At 56.3% G+C, this 16,726-nt stretch overlaps 2 protein-coding genes across 8 annotated transcripts in view; both read right to left on the reverse strand.

Moving 5' to 3' along the window:
* TESMIN (testis expressed metallothionein like protein) overlaps positions 1-4,790 on the reverse strand; it is a 41,562-nt gene extending 36,772 nt beyond the window's left edge. Inside the window, exons 1-3 of one of the 5 annotated variants that reach the window (XM_058689935.1) lie at positions 4,525-4,671; positions 3,237-3,782; positions 1,132-1,290 (exon numbers count right to left, since the gene is read on the reverse strand). In XM_058689935.1, the coding sequence (XP_058545918.1) occupies positions 1,132-1,290; positions 3,237-3,707 (630 nt within the window). In that variant the 5' untranslated portion in view covers positions 3,708-3,782; positions 4,525-4,671. The other 4 variants (XM_058689934.1, XM_058689932.1, XM_058689933.1 and 1 more) reach the window with 4 other exon arrangements.
* A 1,237-nt stretch (positions 4,791-6,027) lies between these two features.
* The window catches only part of CPT1A (carnitine palmitoyltransferase 1A), a 58,691-nt gene continuing 47,992 nt past the window's right edge, over positions 6,028-16,726 (reverse strand). For 2 of the 3 annotated variants that reach the window (XM_058689937.1, XM_058689938.1), the window contains exons 15-19: positions 11,813-11,947; positions 10,599-10,751; positions 9,597-9,710; positions 9,265-9,357; positions 6,028-8,343 (exon numbers count right to left, since the gene is read on the reverse strand). In XM_058689937.1, the coding sequence (XP_058545920.1) occupies positions 8,257-8,343; positions 9,265-9,357; positions 9,597-9,710; positions 10,599-10,751; positions 11,813-11,947 (582 nt within the window). In that variant the 3' untranslated portion in view covers positions 6,028-8,256. The remainder of the gene's footprint in view (positions 8,344-9,264; positions 9,358-9,596; positions 9,711-10,598; positions 10,752-11,812; positions 11,948-16,726) is intronic. The other variant, XR_009250145.1, reaches the window with a different exon arrangement.

Here is a 16,726-nt window from a genome sequence, read left to right on the forward strand (position 1 = left end):
TTGAGCCTTGCAAATGCTGATCGCTGGGTCAAAACTTTACATCACCCTGACATTGGCTAAGTGGCCAGTATTCATGTTTGGTTGGAATTTTATTTGTATTCAGAGGATAAAGCCCTAGCCACACACACACACACATACACACACACACACACACACACAGGTGCACAAAACTGGGGGAAACGTCTAGAGTGGGCTCTCCCGGGCTCTGCCGTGTCCCCCCCAGGAGCGTGCCCAGGCTACTTGGTCGTCGGGCAGCACTGGAAGAGTTCCCATCCTGCTCGCCTGGTCCGGACATCCTGGGAAAGCTCTGCTCTCAGAACGCGTGGGCCTGAGTAAAACCACAGAGAGGCAGGGGCTAGTGTGTGCCCCAGCTAAGCCCGGGTCTGTGATGAGCTCATTTTCAAGTGTTTCCTAGTTCAAGTCTGTGCCTTAGAGCTTAGGCCTCCTTTCTCAGAATAAAGAGCCGCCACGGAGAAGGCAATCTCTGTCTCTGGTTCCTTGGACTCTTTGCTAGAGGAACAGGCGGGCCCCGATCCTCGGGCTCCCTCCCTCCGGAGGCCTCACCACACGGAGACCTGGAGTCCCAGATGTACCATTGGCAAGCACACCACGTAGCATCTCTGTTTTCTGAACCGTGAAACGTAGATAAAATTATGTCTCCCCTACAGAGTTGAGGGGAGGATTAAATGGAAATACAAAGTAACACCAGCACATAAACCACAGTCATGCGAGTATTACTTGGCATTATTAGGAATGTGGGGGCAGGCAGGAAGGGAAACAGCCACCCCGGAACCCCAGCACCGCCCGCCCAACCACAGAGCTCTGCAGGCTCCCCGGTCCCTGGGCCACCCCCAGGGTCTGCACTGGCCGAGGGGACTTGCGGTTACCCTCCTTGGCAACGCGGCAACGCCCTGACCTTTGTCTGGTCTGCTACGACCCGGGCAAGGAGGATCTTGGAGACGAACGGAGCCCTAGCAAGGTCCTAATTACGTCCCTCTTCTGCGAGATGAGACAGCCAAAAAGGCGGGGTCGACAAGTAAACAGGATGAAATCAACGACTCCTGTTGACTTGGCGACGATCGGAGTCAAACGTTTAAGATCCCGTTAGACACATTTCTTTGGCATCGTTACCATTGGGTTAGAGTCTTTCTTGAGAGAGCAGCCGGCGGCCTCCTCTGCTTCCTGGGATGACTCAAACGTGTGACAGGGTTCGGGGCCAAGGGCGTTCTGAAAAGTTGCCTCCTCCGGGTTGTTACTTATAACTGCGCCACCGGCTTCCTTTATTTCCACCTAAAAAAAGCAATTTTTATTTTAGAGATCACACCGTGGACACAGGGGTTCATGGCTGCATAATACGGAAAATTCTCTGTGGAAGTTGCGTTTTTTAAAGTAAAGAGAGCCCTTCCCTTTCCTTCTGTCCCTCACTGTCATTCTCCCTATGGGGGGCAAGGGGTGAGGGGGGTGGGGGGAGTGCGATGAGCCATCTGACCAGCGTCTCTGGGGAGTAAGGACCCGGAGGACTGAGACCATCTGCCCTCAACTGAGGTACCCCGGGTGTGGAGCTGTGATTTCGAGGCGGCGCTCATGCTGTTTCAAACACACGTCGTAAGGACTTCCCGGCTGGCCGGGGTGCCCCTGGAGCTGCTGGACGGCCCCCCACCCTGTAAAGGAGCTGACAGCCCTGTGGGACCTCCCTCAAAATGGCCTCAAAGGCTGCCCCTTTCTCCCCGTTTTTAGAGCGTGCTCATCAGGTTGTATTTAATGTTTCAGTTGACTATTTTTTGTTTTTTCTCGAGACGCCCACAATCCCCGCTGATGTTTCAGTAATGTTGAGAATGCATTTACGGCCGAACTTACAATTACACAGTAGTGCTCTCCTAACTGCGTGGCAGGACGATCACTAACAGGAAACACTGAGGTCAGGGGGAACTGCCAACCGTGTCTCCAAGCCACATGTGGTAACAACTGCCCACTCAGTAGCACGAGACACCACCACCACCAGAGAGGGGGTGAAATGCCAGGGGTACCACTGAAAATCAATGCAATTTAAAAACCAAAAAGACTCCTGGGGACCCTGGAAGGCTCAGTCGGTTACACGTCCGACTTCGGCTCAGGTCATGATCTCGCGGTCCGTGAGTTCGAGCCCCACGTGGGGCTCTGTGCCGACAGCTCGGAGCCTGGAGCCTGCTTCCGATTCAGTGTCTCCCTCTCTCTCTCTGCCCTTTCCCCACTCACACTCTGTCTCTCACTCAAGAATAAAAAAATAAATAAAATAAAAACATTTTATTTTATTTTATTTTTTTTAACATTTATTTATTTTTGAGACAGAGAGAGACAGAGCATGAACGGGGGAGGGTCAGAGAGAGGGAGACACAGAATCTGAAACAGGCTCCAGGCTCTGAGCGGTCAGCACAGAGCCCGACACGGGGCTCGAACTCACGGACCGCGAGATCATGACCTGAGCCGAAGTCGGCCGCTTAACTGACTGAGCCACCCAGGCGCCCCTAAAATAAAAACATTTTAAACAAAAGACTCAGTGGTTAAAGAAACTGCCATCAGATTTCGCTATTCCAAAACCAGGAGGATTCTTCCTAAAATTTGCCGAGAACACAGTGACTTTCCAAACTAGGTCCCTTTAGGGGGCAGCACACATTTCCTCGGGATCCTTCGTTGCCTTTAAAAACTGACTTGTTTCCTTTCGGCAAGAACAAAGCAGAAATCACCAGTGGTTCTAAAAGGGGGCGGTCGGCTGACAATTAGCAGGGAGTTTATGTAAACTGGGATTCGTGTTACATGTGCCCGAGGAACAGCCCCTTAGCAGCAGAAAGCAGCTCTCACATTTTGATTCCACGATTCCATGAAAACTCAACCACACTGCACTTTTCACAGGCACTATTAACACTAAGGTCAACAGGGGCCTCTTTCCTAAAGCCATTGACAGCAACAGGGCCCAGGACGACACGCTTCCTGGCTCCTTCCCTCTGCTGCCCTGTGCTCTCTGCAGCGTTAGCCCACCTTGGAACCAGGGCCCCAGGACCCGACTCTCCTCCGGGCAGAATGGCTCGCTGGGGAGCCGCCACCCGGCTTCCAGAGCGGGGCGCTCAGTTGAAGGCGTGAATCCAACCGGGGATGCTATGAAAGGCTTGAGTGGGGGGGGGGTAGGGGGGGTCTTGGGACGACCAGTGTCAGTCTGTCTGGGACAGGGTGACAGAGCCTTTTTCCCACATGGATCTTACTGGAATCACCCGGACACCGGGGTGGGCGGCTCCTTCCCTGGCCCAGGCGCCCAGGGGCAGGACGGCGGGACTCCTGTGCGGGGCCAGCAGGGAGGACAGGAAGTGGACGTTGTAGGCCTGCGGCTGCGGGGCCACGGGCAGGACGGCGTCTTCCAGGGGGCTGAGGTCGGGGAGGCCAGGGTACTCCGCCAGCATCTCCTGGGCGTGGTCGCCCCCCGCCAACTCCGCTTTGCCCTGGGTCTCACAGTCCGCCTGCAGCGGGGGGCTGAAGGCGTGCAGGAGGGGCTCCGTGGGGTCCGCGGGGCTCAGGTACGCGTCTTTAAACACGTGGAACTCGCCCTCCTCGTGCTTCACCACCACCGGGGCTCTCAGGGTGAGGTTTTCGGAAACAAACGGGCTGTCTGCACTGAAAAGGTCTGTCACCATCTCCTCGGGACTGGACATCCCGCCAAGCAGAGGGGCCTCCTCCATGTCTGCTGAGGGGACCTCGGGCCGGGCGTCGCCCTGCACCCCTTGCCGTGCGCAATCCGGCCGGGAGCCAAGCACCTGCGCACACATGGCCAGGTGAGGGGGGTGCGGCCCCGCCCTGACCCCGGGGGTCCCTCCATCCCCCACCCAGGGCCTGACCGGGGAGAGGTCCCCCCATCCCTAAGGGCCTGACCCGAGAAAGGTCCCCCCCCCCCCGTCCCCAAGGGGCTGACCCGAGAGAGGTCCCTCCTCCCCCCCCCGTCCCTGAGGGCCTGACCGGGGAGGGGTCCCTCTGTCCCCGAGGGGGCTGACCCGAGAGAGGTCCCCCCGTCCCCGAGGGCCTGACCAGGAAGAGGTCCCTCCATCCCCGAGGGGCTGACTGGGGAGGGGTCCCACCCGTCCCCAAGGGTCTGACCCGACAGGTACCCCCGTCCCCGAGGGGCTGACCTGGGAGAGGTACCCCAGTCCCCAAGGGGCTGATCGGGGAGGGGCCCCATGGTTCCCAAGGTGTTGACCCAGGAGAGGTACCACCATCCCCGAGGGGATGACCGGAGAGAGATCCCCCTGTCCCCGAGGGCCTGACCAGGGAGAGGTCCCTCCATCCCCGACGGGCTGACTGGGGAGGGATCCCACCACTCCCCAAGGGTCTGACCCGACAGGTACCCCCATCCCCGAGGGGCTGACCCTAGAGAGGTCCCCCGTCCCCGAGGGGCTGACCCGGGAGAGGTACCCCCCGTCCCCGAAGGCTTGGCCCGAAAAAGGTCCCCCCGTCCCCGAGGGCCTGGCCCGAGAGAGGTACCCCGGTCCCCGTGGGGCTGACCCGGGAGGGGCCCCGCGGTCTCCGAGCCCCTCACTAGGGGACCCACGGTCCCTCTCCCCTCGGGCATGACCCCTAGGCCGGCCCGGGGACCGCGGGGATATCGATGTCGCCTGACGTTTCAGTTGTCGGAGGGGGCGCGGGCTCAGGCCTCTTCAGGGGGACGCACCTGGGGCCGCGGGGGCTGCGGGAGCGCGGATCCAGGATGCGGGGCGGGGCGAGCGGGCCCCTCACGTGCCCGTGGCCGTTGGCGGTTGGGACGGGGAACGGGGCGGGGCAGCGGTGGGCGGGGCCGCTGCGCGGGCGGAGCCGAGCTGCGGGTGCGTCAGGAGGGGGGCGGGGCCGGCTGCTGCGGGGGCGGGGGCGGGGCGGGGTGAGGGCCGGGGCTCCCGGGGTCCGCAGCGCCAGGCTCACAGGGAGAAACTGAGGCCCTCAGACCAGTCTGACTTGTTCAGATCAAAATTAAGGTAGATTTTTTTTTCCTTAAGTGAATAATACCTAATCTCTCCTACTGAAATATTTAAACATTACAAATGGAGCTGAAGTTTCCTGAAGCACCACGCCAGTCCCCAAAGGGGATGCTGTAGTCGGCTGTGTATCTTCCCAGCCCTCTCGGGGGCCTCACTGACACGGGCACCTGTCGATGAGCTTACGCTCCTTTTATGGCTGAAATAATCACACCACGATGAAGTTCAGCGGAGGTCGGGGCAGGGCTGAGAACGCAGTGGGGCTTCCCGAACTGTAGGGATCTGGAAGGCAGCCGATGCGAACAGCAAAGAGCTCGAAGAGCCTGTGACCAAGCACATCAGCCCGTGAGGCCCTGCCCTTCACTCTCTCGTGACAGACATTCGCATGGAGCCGCTCTGATCACCAGGCGTGCGCAGCCACCTGTGTGAGTCACCAGCCAGCCAGACTCAAAGACCCAGGAGCTCTGGAACACTCCTAGATGTAATGCCGGCCCGGCTGGGTCAGCCAAAGCCAGAGCCATCTTGTTCCTCAGGCCTGGGCCCAACTCCACCTCCTGTTGGAGCCAGCTACGTCCCCCTACTCATGACCCTCTCGTCTGCGTTGGGACACCAAGGGTCCTTTGAACGGCTGTCTTGGTTCTCTCCTCCCTCCACTGGATCCGATCTCCACCACCGCCAGAACCTGGTGGGGCCCCCGCTCTACCGAGCAGAGCTTTGCACGCAACAGGCACTCAATAAAGACTACTGAGAAAACGAATTCGTGCATTCACCGAACAGATATTTGTTGAGCACCTACTATACGAAGGACACTTCCAGGCGTGGGGGCGGGAAGGCAACGCATAAAGGGATGAAGAATAGAAACCCGCGGCCCACAGCAGCTTCCTTTCTCAGCGAGGCCCGTGCATCTTGTGATGTGCACTCTGCCCAAGCCAGGCCATGGGCACAAACCCCTCACCTCTGTCTCCAGGGCCTGACTTCTTCCTTCGTCCCTGACTCATAGTCTCCTTATCAACATAAGGGAAGAGCCAGAAACAAAGACTGGGATTAATGTTTTATTAATGATAACATTCATCCTGCATTTCTAAGATTTACATCCAAAAGAGCATATTGTATTTACATGCAACGGACAGCCCAAGGTAACAAATTCAAACCACAGCTCCTTTAAGAAAAGACTATGGCTTATTCAACGTTAAATTAAATACGTAATACTCTTCCCTCCTCCTTGCAACATGTACAATAAAAACCCACTCTCCTTTCTCCCAGGAAATATAAAATTGCATTGATAACTGCACTGGTTAACGACAGGTAATTACATTGGAAATATTTAAACCTGAGAGACAAGCCCAAATAGGTATTAAGTGCTACGGGTCAACATTCAAATTCACATGCGAACGCGAAGGGAATGCAGACTTGTCAGGTCAATAGTGCAGGATTTAGGTGGCTGTGACAGTCGCCGATGCCCCCGTGATTGGAAGCCGTGCCCACCCGGGGCACGCTATTCCCCACCCCCCACCTCCTTGACTGTGAACCACAGATGAACACGAGGGTTTGTTATCATAGTTGTTGGTTTTCATCTTAGTTTTGTTTTTGTTTTGTGTGGTTTTTTGGCCTGTTTTCATTTCTTCTTGCTTTTAAGAGCAAAAAAAAAAAAAACAAAACTCTTTGGCCCACGTAGGTGGGAATTTTGCATGAAAACATATACATAAATACATGTGCTTTGCAAGCAAGCGCCCTGTCTCCTCCAACAGTTCAGCCTGGCCATTGTATCACTGGAGTGCACAACTCTTTACAGAAGCAAGCCCGACCGGAGCAAAGTGGTCAGAAAAATAAATACGCGGTTTTAAAAACGGGACAGCTGAGCCTGTCACTACCGCCCACAGGCAGTGGGTTATTTCATTCCATGATCCTTAAGGGTTACATTAAATGCGGAAGACGATTCAGTGCATAATCGCTTTTTGGTCAATCAGACTCTCTCCATAAAGGCACTCCCACCCGAAGGATAGGCTACGTTAAACTTAGCACCTGTCACCGGTGACGCGTGGCGGGTCACCGAGATGGCGTGGCCTCCTGTTGCCGTCTCCCCGCATCTCGGCTGGAAAGGAGAGGGGTCCTCCCTCCCCAGGTGGGGTTAGAAAGCACGCCCGGGGCCTCCAGGTGCTGCACTGTCCTGACCCTTCTGAGGTCACTCTTCCCGTTTCTTGAGCTTTTTTTCCCTTCGTCAGTGGTCAACGTCACGCCCTCCTTGCCGTCAGCCCGGGGAAGCAGTAATCCCGAGGCACGTCTTGTACCTTTTTATTCTTCAGTGACTACGGCAGACGTGTCACACCTGGTCACGATCTCCCTCGCTCCCCGTTTCTGACACACGCACACTCTTTCTTTTGTCGCTTAATGATGCAAGGAAGGCGGGCCGAAGAGAGGGCTCTAGGCCAGCTGCCCTCCCAAGGAAACTGGTCTTTCTAGGGGTAGGGAAGCCACAGGAAGCGCTTATTTACAGGGTTATCCGCTCCGTAAACGAGAAAGGAGTAAGACGCTCACCATTCCACCTGAAGGTTTGCAGAGCACATCTTTCCCACGCTCTCCCTTTCGTTAGGGCCTCGCGTTTTTAAGGCACTGGGTTTGAAGACTTGCAGGGTCAGTAAAAACTACAGAATACGGGATGCGAACTCGCTTCAGACCCGGAGAGGCACGCACAGACTACCAAGCCAGACGGGGACAGAGTTACTACCCACAGGGACACAAAACTGGTTCCCAAAGCACCAGGCTTCCATTAGTGCATTATACACGCGTCGACTACGAACAGTCTAACATCTCTGCCTGGAACGCTTCTCTCTCTGCACAAAAAAAAGCTCCGATAAAAAAGTAAATGCCCGTTAAGGACCAGGTATTCGGTCCCCACCGAGGAAACGTGCCACTGGCATTTCCCACGGGTGAAGTCACAACCCCACTAGTCCCTTAACTAGCTCAACCAGATTTTCATCCTGTATATAAACGCAGTGTGGCTGCATAAACTTTCGGGGTGGGGGGGGTGGGGGGGGGCACCTTATCAAACATTCCCAAAGTCAGGACCTGCCAGGAAGTAGTGGGATTATACTTCACAGGGTGAAGACAGCTGTTCTAGGAAACACCACCACCAAACCCCGGGCGGGAAGGAAAACTTCTGGGTTTCTTGAGCGATTTTTCACCCCGAACTATAATCAGGAGCAACAGCTACTTTTCATTTGGTTTTTCTCAGCACAGCTCGTTGTCCTTCACGGTGGCTCTCGTGGGATTACTTTCTGGCGTGGCAGCTGAACCCAAACAAACCGATGATGTCAATCATGGCTTGTTTCAGGTGCTTCCCAAAGCGATGCGAGTCCTGGCGTTCAAAAACAAAAACCGGAAAAACACACGTTATGACGCGGAAATCCCACGCCACGAGCCACTCACAAACGGCCCCTTCCTTGCAAACATTCCTCTTTGCCAGTTCTCGAAGCTCTGACTTTATGGCTTCATCACCACGTCACGCGTCCTGGAGACATGCCGAGGGCTCGCGCAGATAACCGGCCGTGTGCGCGTGTGGGTGTGCTTTTGCTGGAAGGCCTCCCCTCATGGCAACACGTTACATAAAACACGATAAGTAAATGAATCCCAGTCCTCTCTGCTAACAGGGCACTTGGCATTGCTCTCAGGCGTTGCTTTCCCCGTGGAAAGGAAGCACAGAGACAAGGATAGGGGGCTCCAGCGTGGCTCAGTCGGTTAAGTGTCCAACTTCGGCTCAGGTCATGACCTCACAGTTTGTGAGTTCCAGCCCCACGTCTGGCTCTGTGCTGACGGCTCGGAGCCCGGAGCCTGCTGCGGATTCTGTGTCTCCCTCGCTCTCTGCCCCTCCCCCGCTCACACTCTGTCTCTCTCAAAAATAAACATTAAGAAAATTTTTTTTAAATTTTTTAAGTTAATTAGGTTGAGAGAGGAGCGCCTGGGTGGCTCAGCTCGTTATGCATCCCACTCTTGTTTCGGCTCAGGTTGTGATCTCATGGTTCGTCCACACTATTAGCACAGAGGCTGCTTGGGATTCTCTCTCTCTCTCTCTCTCTCTCTCTCTCTCTCAAATAAACTGAAAAACTTAGGTTAAGAGAATTTTTAAATTCATTTATTTGAAACAAAGTCCAAGGCAAGTAAAAGTATACAGTCGAACTGGTCTTTTCCATCAAAGTGAGGAAAAACACTTCCGTCAAATTAGAAAGAAGGCCGTAAAAATACCCCATCTTTAGAAAAGGGGGCCCTGTTTCGTACTTACGGTCTCAGGGCAGGAGAATTTGGAAGATATGTGGAAGTTGATGAGGTTCTCGCCCACGAGGATGTAGGACACCCCATACCCATCGTCCGCAACCTACAGAGCAAGGCAAGTTTCAGCTGAACCTCGGGAAAGGAGATGATGTGAAGACGGGACTAACGTTTTTCCACACAAGACTGGCATTAACACCTGCATTGACAACCTGCAGAATTCCTCTACAGCGGTGCCCGACAAGGTAAGGAGGGGGCGCGTGGAAGACCTGAAGCAGAGGCGGATGGGAGGGCGCGTCCTGTCCCCGACCTGCAGCTCTGCGTACATCACGCTCGGTCACTTACCGGTCCAAAGCCCCCTCCGCTGCACACGTACTCTGGATTCTTCTCCAAATCGAACAGCTCTACCTGCTGCTGAGGGGTCTGGCTGGTCGATAATCTCCAAGGCTCCGACAAGACCTGTTGCAGACCACAAGGAGATTCTCTCATGGCGCATTTTTAAGAAATGTTTTTGATGTTTGTTTATTTTTGAGAGAAAGAGAGAGACAGAGCACAAGTGGGGGAGGGGCAGAGAAAGGGGGAGGCACAGAATCTGAAGGAGGCCCCAGGCTCCGCGCCGTCAGCACAGAGCCCGGTGCGGGGCTCGAACCCATGAACCGTGAGGTCATGACCTGGGCCAAAGTCAGATGCTTAACACCCAGGCGTCTCTCCCGTGACACTTCTCCCTGTACCGTCCTCTCCTGTCCCTGAGACAGGAAGGCCCACTGGAGAAGGAAAAGGCTTGCTCGGTGTCTGGGTGGTCACGGACGCCACAGGTCTGCGGCCCTGAAGGCCCGGCTGTCTGGGGGCAGTACGTGCGCAGAGAAGGCCTGGGGCAGATGAGGGCACCCGGATGGTTGGGGGATGGGCAGCACCAGCAGAAAAGGGGGCGGATACATTAACTAAGATTCGGAAAGGGGGCTGTGCTGCCCGGAAGCAAATTCGCAGGAAGTCTTCGAGTTGCCTGTTAAACACGGCATTGTTAACAATTAAATTTTATAACTCAAAATTACACTCCATTACAAACGAGGGTGATACATACAAGAGCTCATCACTCCATGCTCCGTGCTCGAGGTCACTGGCGTCTGGGGGGGGGGGGGGGGGGGTCAGGAGGGTTAAATGTGACACCAAGTATTCCCGGGGACTGAAGGGACACGGCACTGAAAGCACAGCTCGGATCTGACACTGTGATGACCGTTCAGCTCGAGCGCCCGTTTGTGAGGCCCCGTCCCACTTGCAAGGCTGCACCGACTTAGTCTGGGGGTAGCCAGCGTGCCTGGCCGAGCGGCCGCTGGCAGCCACACTCACCTCCTTCAGGAAGGGGGAATCCATGGCCAGGTACTTGGACACCACGTAGAGACAGAAGAGGTGACGGTCGATCCCGGAGCCAGTCATCGCCAGGCGGTACAGGTGCTGGTGCTTCTCGGAGGCGACCTTGAACAACTTGAGCCTCTGCTCAACCTAAGCGAGGAGGGGTGAGGAGATGCGAGTTGTGCGGGGGGCGGGGCCTAAGTCGGCTCTGGGACGCAAGCAACGGCCCTTCCCTCCAAGGGTCCGATGGCCCGAGAAACGGGGGTCTCGGGAGGGGCGTGCCGGGGCAGAAGCCCCACCTTGTGCCACCGAAAGGGCGGCTCAGAAACCGCAGGGGGCGCACGACAGGAGAGGCATCGTGGTCCTGTGTGCAGCCAGCCCGGCGTCACCTTGCTCGTGCCTACTGATGTCCTTCCAAACAATCAGAAGCCTTTGTTCTCGGGAACAGTTTCACCAGAGCAGAGCGGGGCGGGGCAGGGCCGTGTAGGGCAGAACAGGGCAAGCAGGTCAGAGCAGGTCAGAGCAGGACAGAGCAGAGCAGAGTAGGACAGGGCAGGCAGGGCAGAGTAGGGCAGAGCAGAGTAGGGCAGAGCAGAGCAGAGTAGAGTAGGACAGGGCAGGCAGGGCAGAGTAGGGCGGAGCGGAGTGGGCAGGGCGAGGGCGGAGCAAGGGCCCCGGCCAATGTCTCCCGGGCCACCAGCAGTGCACGCCTGCGCTCTGGGCACAGATCTGGCCTCGGCCACGTCCCGGTTGTGTGGCCCAGCAGCCTATGGAATTCACCGGAGTCTCCGATGCTCGGCTGCGAAAACGAACTGCCCTAACAGTTCCCAGGCCACTGCCAGATTCTCAAAGGCAGCATACGGACAACCGGAGCCCCGGACCCGGGCAGGGGGCTTCGGCGTGGGCAGCGGGCTCCCGTAACCCCGAGCGGAAGGCTCCCGTGGCCCGGTCCCTGCGTCCGCACCCAGCCCCTTGTTCTGTCCTGCCGCACCCACTCCCAGGCCTGTCCGCGCGGGGTGCAAGCCTAACTTAGACTCAGGGAGTCCAAGCTGTAAGACGCTACGGAAGGGACACAAACGTTAACCACTCTGTGTGCGTCCCGACCACGCCCGGTTCCCCTGAAAGGAGGGCAGGGGAGAAGCTGAACACGGCTCCCCCTGCAGAGGCTCGCGGGTCAGCCCCAAAGCGTCCCCAGCCCGGCGCCACGTTACCGTCTGGGTGGGGTCCACCATGGCGAGCACAAAGTTGCACGACTCCGTGGTGCAGGAACGCACGGTCTCCGTCCTCCCCTCTCGGAAGAGCCGGGTCATGGAGGCCTCGTACGTGAGGCAGAACTTGCCCATGTCCTGGGAAAGGAAGAGAACTTTCATACGAGGCAGGGCAGGCGGACGGACTCTGATGCACAAGAAGGGACAGGTCGGCTTTAGCTTTTAGTCAACGTCAGTCTTCATTCACACGGGGCTGTGCAGCAGGCAGACGGAGACGTCGTTAGCTTTGCAAAGGGCTGGGGGCGGGGGAGGTCAGGTTCTGGGTAGCCCACGTTCCGTTTCCGGGTGCAACCGATGCCATGACGCGATTTCCTGAGCTTCACGCACCGCGCGCCCCCCCCCCCCCCCCCCCCCCCCCCCCCCCCGCCGCCCCAAGTGCAGACACATTTATGGGAGGAACACGGGGCAAGGAGACGTTCGGGCAAATTATTAAAAGACACAAGGTGTTGGCAGGGAACATTCCACCATGTCTGCATGACGGTGACAATGACCCAGTTGAGAAGGGACAGGTGAGGAGTGATGTCCCCCAGAAGGAGGGCAGGTGGCCGGGGCGGGAGGGGAGACAAAGCAGAGCGGGGGCGGCCGTGGTCTCGAGGTCTCATTGGGATGCTCTCATTTTTCCAGTGAACCACGAAGAAGGCTGGCCTGCCGACGGGGGAGGGAGGCGCTGAGAGCCAGAGAGAGGGGGCGCGGAACAGAGTGGCTGCCCGGGGGTCCGCCAGAGTCAGCCACTCAGCGCTGTGAAGGGGAGCGGCCAGCACTCTGGGGCTCATCTCCGGCCACACCAGCCTCTTGGGTGCGGGGCCCAGCGGGCGGAGAGCCGGCCGGAGCCGGGGGTGGTTCTGCTGTGCCTGGGGCCACGGGACGAGATCGGGGAGGACGGCAACAGGCCGGGGAGACCAAGCCCAGGGGAGGGGACGGGGAGGGCAGGACGGGCAGAGGCCCCATGGGGTCCAGGAACGCTGTCGTCAGGGACCGCAAGGGGGCTGGGGTGACAGAGGCGGAGACCCTGGAAGGGACAGATGATGGCACGGCAGGGGCTCCAGGTGGAAGTGGCAGGTGGTGCACAAGGACGGGGTCCAAGGAGAGCATGCGCCGCGGGAGGAAATCGCTTGCAAAGTGCCCGTGGCCGCCAGGCCAGCTCGAGGACGCGCCGGTTCCCAATATGGACGGGAAAGCGGCCAACGGCACTTTGTGGACCCAAATAATTCCTGAGCGGACAACAGCGCCGGGCGCTCGGGCCCGGGCGACCCCAACGTGACGGAGGGGTACCAGCTGACAATGTCACACAAACCCAGAGCCAGAGTCCAGGCTGAGCCTCCCGGAGCGCGGGCCGTGCCTGTGAGCGGCCTTCGGGGCTCTGTCCCTCCCCCAGTCCTGCCTGCGAAGAGACGAGGCGAGCAGGCCACGGGGTGGGGAACACAGGCCAGGAGGCCTGTGACGACCCACCTTCGGTGGCTGGCACTTGCCCACACGGAAGGCTTCCACGCTGCCCCCCATGCCGGTGTATGTGGGGTACAGAGAAGAGTGACAAGCAAACAGGGTCCGGGCGATCTTAGCAAACACGCCTTTCAGCGAACTCGCTGCCAGCTGCGGGTTCCAAGGGGCGCCAAGGGGCACGTGATCCAGCCGCGGGCAGGGAGGAGGGAAGGAAGAGAAGGAGATCCGGGCAAAGAGGGTAAATGTGGCATTTTAGTCATTTAACACAAGTTAGCTTGGGCTCCACGAGGCAACGACTTCCGTGAGGCCCACTTTCCAACATCAAACCTCAATCGTGAGTGGTCAGCACGGCCATGCAAGGTACCCACAGTTTTTTCACCGACCCCCTAAACGTCTCGGCAAACGCATCGAGCATTAGTGCGCTCGGGGTCTCCAGCCGGGTTACGCCGGGAGCCCCGCTCAACCTGCCACCCCCGGGACAGCGGCCGCTCGCCCCCCGCGAACGCCTCCAGTTTCTAACGAGCAGGACCAGAAGTCTGTGAAGACACTAACATGCACGGGGCAAGAACACAAACCTGTCACACCCTGGGACGGCTGCCCTGGGCTCAGTGTTCAGGCTGGTGGTGGCACTCGGGGGGATTTTCACCTCTAGCGTCTAAATGAAAAATAAACATGACCCCAAAGCAGGAGGCAAACAGCCACAGACCAAACACAGGACCGCTGCCCTGTGTGTTCATTCAATCAGTCATGACTCGTTTGCGGATGCTTCTTCCTTGCGGCTGCTGCGTTCCTGGCACGAGACGGGTTGTGTCCCTGCCCTCAAGGGGCAAGCGTTCTAGCGGGAGAAACGGGTGATATACATAATGTAACACGGTGACAGGCGCACCGAACAGAAATAACGCAGGGTGACAGAAGGGCCACGGGGTGGCGGCTGTTTTAAATAGGAGACGGGGGCACTTGGGCAGAGACCGAACCAACCACAGCTCTGTCTCCAAAACAGCAATTACCAGCAGAGAGCAAGTGCAAAGGCCCTGAGGTAGGGACGAGCTTGACATACTCCCAGGCAGCAAAAAGACCAGCGTGGCAAAAGCTGAGTGAATGAGGCTGAATGAGTCAATAGAGAAGGTCGGAAGGGCAGACGGGGACCAGACCAATGGTTACTAACCTTGGGAACGTGTTCACTCGGAAGGGAAAAATAGATACATTTTAGTTTCTGCCAACCTCAAACTGAAATACGGCATTTAGAAGCACAGCCAACAAACCACACTCATTATGAACGGCCCCCGTGACTTGGAAGAGAAAATCATAGCTGTTTGCGCAACAAATTATGGTTGCTACAGATATGCCAAAATATCATCTATGCTTATCACTGCTTCAAAACTACACTAGGGGGCGCCTGGGTGGCTCAGTCGGTTGAGCACCGACTTCGGCTCAGGTCACGATCTCGCGGTCCGTGAGTTCGAGCCCCGCGTCGGGCCCCTGTGCTGACAGCTCAGAGCCCGGAGCCTGTTTCAGATTCTGTGTCTCCCTCTCTCTGACCCTCCCCCATTCATGCTCTGTCTCTCTCGGTCTCAAAAATAAATAAACATTAAAAAAAAAAAAAAAATTCAAAACTACACTAGCTTTGGACCTGCTGCTCAAAATTGAGTGCTCAATTATATTTACTGCACCGCAAGTTTACGTTTAATATTGACGTGCGTTTTAATTAACAGATTACCTTCGTAACCCTGAGTATTGCCTTTTTAAAAAAAAATTTTTTTTTAATGTTTATTTATTTTTGAGAGAGAGTGACAGAGGGCTAGCGGGGGAGACACAGAGAGAGGGAGACAGAATCCAAAGCAGGCTCCAGACTCCGAGCTGTCAGCACAGAGCCCGACACGGGGCTCGAACTCCCGAACCGCGAGATCGTGACCTGAGCCGAAGTCGGACGCTTAACCGACTGAGTCACCCAGGCGCCCCCTGAGTATTTCTTACAACGCTTTATAGAAGTTATTCTGAGAGGGGATTCCCCCAGGCTTTCCTGAACTGCCTACGGGGTCCAGGGCGCAGAGAAGGTTCAGAGCCTGGAGTAGAACCCCAGGACCCGCGGGACATCTGGAGTCACACGCGGCCACGGCGAGGTCTGCGGCTCAGAGCTGAGCAGAGGAGGGTCTCTAGGAAGAGGCTCGTCCCTAACACAGCAACCGCTTCATGAGCGAGCACGCACGTGCAAACTTCTGAAAGGAAAGAGCTGCCTGGCATTTTCCATAGGTCATCTTAATACGCGGACCATTCTTAATAGGCTGAGTGCGGTGTGAAAAACAGACATGGGTGGGAGGGTGGAGAATGAGATCCTGGTAACCTCCAGCCGGAGGGCAAAGAACAGACATAAGTATGAAAACAAGTCATCTTTCGCTTTGAAAAAGTAACTTTACACGCCCAGAAAACGCGAACACGGCACGATAGAAGAAAATAGAGACCAACCTTCCCGGCACCGCCTGCCAATGTCTCCATCCATCCATCCCTTCTAGGCTCTGCATACAATAAGGCCAGAGCCGGGAAACGTTTTCTGTGCCGCGCAGGGAGCAAACATCACGTGTTTGTGGGCCACGTGGCCCGGCTGTCCCTCTACAGCTCAAAACACCCGTGGACAGCACATCCAGATTAGGTGTGACAGTGCTAATCACATGCTCCCTGTGAACCCTGAAATGCCGATTGATATTTACATGTCACGTTATCCTTCTGTTTTGTTTTGTTTTTTCAATTATTAAAAATCAATACTATTCTTAGCCCAAGGGCCGAGCGAAAACAAGTCACGGACTGGATGTGGCCTGTGGGCCAAAGTCTGAAGATCACGGTAATAAATTATCAGCTTTCAAACTTTCACATGGTGTTTTACAACCACATATTTGTTCTTTTCCCTTTCTTCTTTCTTTCTTTCTTTCTTTCTTTCTTTCTTTCTTTCTTTCTTTCTTTCTTTTCTTTCTTTCTTTCTTTCTTTCCTTTCTTCCTTTTCCTTCTTTCCTTCCTTCCTTCCCTCCTTCCTTCCTTCCTTCCCTCCCTCCCTCCCTCCCTCCTTCCTTCCTTCCTGAAAGAGAGAGAGCAGGAGAGGAACCAAGAGAGAGGGAGGGAGACAGAAAGAATCCCAAATAGGTTCCGAGCTATCAGCGCAGAGCCCAATGCGGGGCTCGATCTCACGAACCGTGAGCTCATGACCTGAGCTGAAGTCAAGAGTCGGACACTTAACCAACTGAGCCACCCAGGTGCCCCACAGCCGTGCGTTTTCACAGAATACGCTAGACATCACTCGACAGTCACGTGACAGTCCGTGGTACGAGAATACCGTAATCTAACAGGTTTCACACTGATAAGCTTTCAGATTGATTCCAATTTTTACCGAGGGGTGTGCTTAAGCTGACCTTTGTGAGCCTGTCCCCG

Source organism: Neofelis nebulosa, chromosome 10 (genome assembly GCF_028018385.1).
Source record: "Neofelis nebulosa isolate mNeoNeb1 chromosome 10, mNeoNeb1.pri, whole genome shotgun sequence".
Taxonomy (NCBI): Eukaryota; Metazoa; Chordata; class Mammalia; order Carnivora; family Felidae; genus Neofelis; species Neofelis nebulosa.